Source organism: Halyomorpha halys, unplaced genomic scaffold (assembly GCF_000696795.3).
Source record: "Halyomorpha halys isolate HHAL.00 unplaced genomic scaffold, Hhal_1.1 Scaffold29.1, whole genome shotgun sequence".
Classification (NCBI taxonomy): Eukaryota; Metazoa; Arthropoda; class Insecta; order Hemiptera; family Pentatomidae; genus Halyomorpha; species Halyomorpha halys.
The window spans coordinates 1,603,401-1,608,463 of NW_027115892.1; the positions used below are offsets into that span (position 1 = coordinate 1,603,401).

The 5,063-nt window shown below is 26.2% G+C and overlaps 1 protein-coding gene across 2 annotated transcripts in view; it reads right to left on the minus strand.

Moving 5' to 3' along the window:
- Nucleotides 1–691: 691 nt before the first annotated feature.
- Nucleotides 692–5,063, minus strand: part of LOC106684587 (general odorant-binding protein 1) — a 13,889-nt gene continuing 9,517 nt past the window's right edge. Inside the window, exons 4-7 of one of the 2 annotated variants that reach the window (XM_024362422.2) lie at nt 4,410–4,445; nt 2,455–2,572; nt 1,771–1,841; nt 692–869 (exon numbers count right to left, since the gene is read on the minus strand). In XM_024362422.2, the coding sequence (XP_024218190.1) occupies nt 843–869; nt 1,771–1,841; nt 2,455–2,572; nt 4,410–4,445 (252 nt within the window). In that variant the 3' untranslated portion in view covers nt 692–842. The remainder of the gene's footprint in view (nt 870–1,770; nt 1,842–2,454; nt 2,573–4,409; nt 4,446–5,063) is intronic. The other variant, XM_067052855.1, reaches the window with a different exon arrangement.

Consider the following 5,063-nt stretch of genomic DNA (forward strand, 5'->3'; position numbering starts at 1 on the left):
ACTTTTACAGTTCTGTTCAATACATATTGTTAATTTGCTTGAATAGGGGACAAACAAGAAAATTATTTTATTTTGTTTTTGATGTATTCTATAGATTTTACGGTTGGCTTTGGTTACTCTTTTACAACCTTACAACCTTGGTGATATTCTATAAAAAGACCACAACAGAGAAAGAATCTCCTGTCTAAGATAATATCTTTGGAAAACCTCCATTTCAAAATAAAACCAAAACTTTTTTTATCTGATGTGCCACTATTTAGGCAAATCAATGATGTATATATCCTCCACATTTTAGCAACATTTCACTCCTATCTCTTGGCAATTTTCAAATTGTTTTCTCAGTCACATTATTAAAATTTTATGTTTTTATAAATACTACTCCTGGAAGTATTTGCCATAAGTACAGGTCTTCTTGGGGCTTTTCATCTTTTTTATCTCACGAAAAATTTATAAGTTTTCAGTTTTCTTCATCTTATCCATGATTCCCCTTTTTAAGTTCAGTTCACAATCCAACATTGTAAATGTTTATTTTGTACTGAGTGGTATTTTTGTTAAAATTGGTGGGTTTTGGTAAGGAATAAATATTAAAAAATATTTTTTTATAATTGTATTACACTTTAATTTAAATCACGAAGAACATTTTGCCGAATAAAAAAGGAAGAAGTTTTATCCACAGCATATTACTCCATGGTACTTAAACAAACATTTTATTTTAAATGGAACAATGGATATTGGAAACATCTTTTATACTATTCTTATTTATACTAAATCTTTAACTATTCAAATAATTTGTTTCTAAACATTATAATCAACAGTTTATTGTGTATAGACATTCGATTTTCTTACTCTGGTTCAAAATTAAGTCCCTCCTGAAACAAAAAAAATTAAAATTTTTATAAAATTATTAATAAATTAATGTAAAGAACAACTTTATTTTTTATTTATTTACTTAATCACTATTATTATTTTTTTTTTTGGTGAGGTACATTTTCAATTTTATAGTATCAATTATTCAATTTTTTTCGATTTACTCAAAAATGAATAATGATTTTTATAAAACTCACAAAGTCAATATAAAATTAAATGGTCTTTATATCAGCTAGGTTTTATCTTCATTCAAATAGTCTGGCAGAGCTTAAACAACAAATTAAAAAAAAAAAATCTTCCTCTAAAATACCTTAAATTTTGTTTATTGGAAAAAAAAATAATAAACAGTTCTCTTTGTTAGCAAAAATAAAAGATGGATAAATACAAAATGTTAAAGAATTTCATGGATAAATAATACAGAATAGAATTATCAGATTCTAACTAATTTATTTTTACGTTTCAACCTGAATTTCAAGCCTTCATCATGGCTAAGAAAAAAAAACAAAAACAAGATAACAACCAATGAATAGAAGCATATAAAGAATGGTTAGAAAATAACTAATATTATAGATAGATATATAAATAACGTTGAAAGACGACTATAGTCTAAGTATTATAAGAAGATAAAGACTCTATAAGAAAAGTAATATTAAAATTAAGGAAGAGGAAAGAACAAATAATAAAATACATAATATAATAGTCTAGCTAGTTAATATATGTATAAAATGAAAATTATTTAAAATAAAGTGATAAAAAATTGAGAAATAAAACGTATATGTAGGTAATTAAATATGGAAGTAAAACCACAAGATTAAAGAAATAAAATATAATCCAATAATATGTTGTTTTTTTTTAAATTTTGAATGTTCTCTTGTGAACAAACAGATATTATTATATACGTACCTTCTTTGCAGCTTTTATGAAACAATCAAACAAATCAACGTTGTATTGGCAAGGATCCGAACTTTTCTTTACTGTGAACAAAAGAAACAAAATGATTACTTAACGACTTCAGATTTTGCTGTATTGGCATCTCATATCTTCAAATTGGCTACTTTTCAGTAAGGAGTAAAAATGTCTTAAAATGCTACTAAAAATCTTTAAATTGTTCAAGCTTTTGAATAGTGTATTCATTACTCTAAGAAAATGTATTAAGACATAGCAATGTTTCCCAAGATCTCGAATGTCCTCTGTTATTGATAATATGAAATTGCCACAAGAAGTGCTGTTTATTAATGAGATAGAATATAAATTGAAATCCTATTTATTGACATATCGGTTGAGATGGTCGGTGACGACAAGTCGATGAGTTATATTAATAATAATTATTAATGACTTAAAAACATGAAATTTACTTTTTTGGTAGATGTGAGATATCACTTCTTAGGCATTTATGTAGTATTATAATGGCATTTGAGTTAAAATCATAAACTTATTGCTGGAAAGTAAGATAAGTAATTAAAAACAATTTAAGTTATGAAATGTCTTCTTTTCCCACCATTAAATAATCACTCAGTGCAGCTTTTGCTATATTATCACTTTTAATAATAAATTTTAGAGTTTCATTATGGATTATTGGTCTAATACCTGTGTCCACACACTCTATGCCTTTACTAATAAGTTTTTTTTGAAGCTCTGGTTCTTCAAAAATCCCCTTAATGGCTTGCTCTATCATCTCTTTGCTTATTGTTCCATCTTTTGTATACTGAAACCAAATTAATCAAGGCTGTGATTATTCCTAAATGTATTGCAAATATAATTGAAAACATGATTTGAGGAAGGTACTATGTCATGTTATGAATCTTAGAAAAATAAAAATTAATGTTTATTTATTTTTATTTTAGTCTGAAAAACTCGAATTATTTACTCATAAAAACAACAAAAATTCAAAGTTCAACAAAATGATTTGTTGAAAAGAGTATTCAAAATAGATATAATTCAAAGCTGCAATTTCTATTTTTCTTAAAATATCACATAACACATTCATCCAGTCATGTATTTTTTTATTTTCAGAACCTTGTAAACAATGTAATATGAAATACAAATGAACAACCGCTTGAAGTTAATTCTTTTCCTGTTGCGTGGCAACATTTTAAGCACTTTTTGATGTACGTTTATAGGATGTACGTTGATGGTGATGTAATATAAAGCATAGTTTCCTTCTAGTAATGTTTTTAATTGCCTTCAATTATATCAAAATGTTTTTAACAACTTTTGTGAGAGAAATGTCCCTTTAATTTCATGCCCTGAGCCCAAGGAATATTATTATAGTAATTGATTTAAGGTGATTGAAATGGATATGTAAATTTATTTGTTTTTTTTACATTTTCCAAGTGGAGCCCTAATTTTTCTTTAATATGAAGTTTTAAAGTGATACTAGCTGAATAGAGGAAGAAATGACCTTTTCGATATTAGTTCCAAAAAACAAAATAATAGGGAGGGACGCTAAGAGATAAATTTTACCAATAATATTATTATTAGATATTAAGTATATAAAACTGATCACACAAAAATCAAAAAGATAAAATTAAAATCAAATTTAAGCAATATTATTTCTGTATCAACAATGGATAATCAGCAATTGTTCCTATTGAACAAAAAATTTATAATCTCCACATTACAATGAGATAAACCAGTAAATATATCAAGAGTTATGACCGTAAAAGCATAGTGTTAACTCCAAATGAAAGGTAAGGAATCATTGAAAGCTGCTATAAGCTGTATTGAAAATGGAGAAATATCTGTTTATAAGACATTATCCTCTATAATATATCTTTTAAAATAGTTGAAAGAAGATAGAAAACTAAAAATTATAAAAAGTGGCCAATTGGATCAACATTGATGTGTGGGAAAGAAAATAAAAACAAGCTTGTAAGCATATTAAATGATGAAAAAAAAAAGTAAAACATTGATAAAGTGGTCACAGTAAGAAAATGAAAAGCTATCAGACAGGATTGTTGAAGTAATTTAGACGAGAAGAACCAATACTAACTGATATCTTATTCAATAAAGAAAAATTATGGATATGGTTTGTATGGATTTGTGTGGATTGCATTGGATGTGGTTAAAATTATTATATAACAACTTGATTGAGGTTTGGCTTTGATACCCAATAAAATTGTGCCAATTTTGAGTAGACATAGTGGAAATGTAGAGGTTATAAGAAATGTAACCAAAATTGTGCATCAGTGACTCAATAAGACAAATGGAGTACTGGTCCTCTATACCCTGTACTACTGTGGCCATCTTACCCTGATATGCTAGAAGAGATTGCCAGTTCTATTTTTTGATTCTTTTTATTCTATGTTTTTTATATAAACAACTCTACTTGATATTTGCTTTTTAGAAACTGATTATTAGTAATCATAATAGCTATAAACATTTGATTATATTTTTTATCTCATCACACTACAAAAATACTATAGTTATCTCTGAGGAATTTCCTTTAGTGTTTTATTTTTGTAAACAAGTTTATAAGATTCAGAGAAAATAAAAAAATAATAGAAAATCATTTAAAATAGAAAAGATCATTAAATACTTACAATGCCATACTCCTCGTCTATACATTTCATAACACACTAAAACAAATAAAAATAAAATTTCCATTAAATATAAAATATAAAAAAAGAAAATAAATTATCAAACAGCGTGCGAGTGAAATTATATATACATTGTTTCCCAGTACACCTCCCTTATAGGGCCATAAAAGAGACATGTGGTCTATCTTTTATAATGTTATTCAGTCATTTTCTAGCAGACCTGACCTTATTTCCAATGAAATGGGATAATTTCATGGGTAAATCACAAATTCTGACAGCAAGTGAAAGTTTAAAACTATAATAAAGTTTAAAACATGTACTATAAGCTTATTTTTTGCTGACAATAGTTTATTGTAAATAGTTTTTAATTTTTTTTTATGTTATTATAATGTGATTTTGAGAGGACTGTATGCCTATAGTTTACTAGCTACTGTTTATTGTAGATATTTGATTTTTTTTTATTTTATATGTTATTATATTGATCAATATAAGTTTACAAGGATTGTTTGTAAACTGGTAAACTGGGAAGGAGGGAGTTACGGCCTGAAGATAAAGGAAAATAAATAAATAAATAAAATCAGTGTTTGAGTACCTACCGAGTTGGTCATTTCTCTCTCCCTTTTCTCTTTTTTAAGTCTTTGTTTTACCAAACGTTTA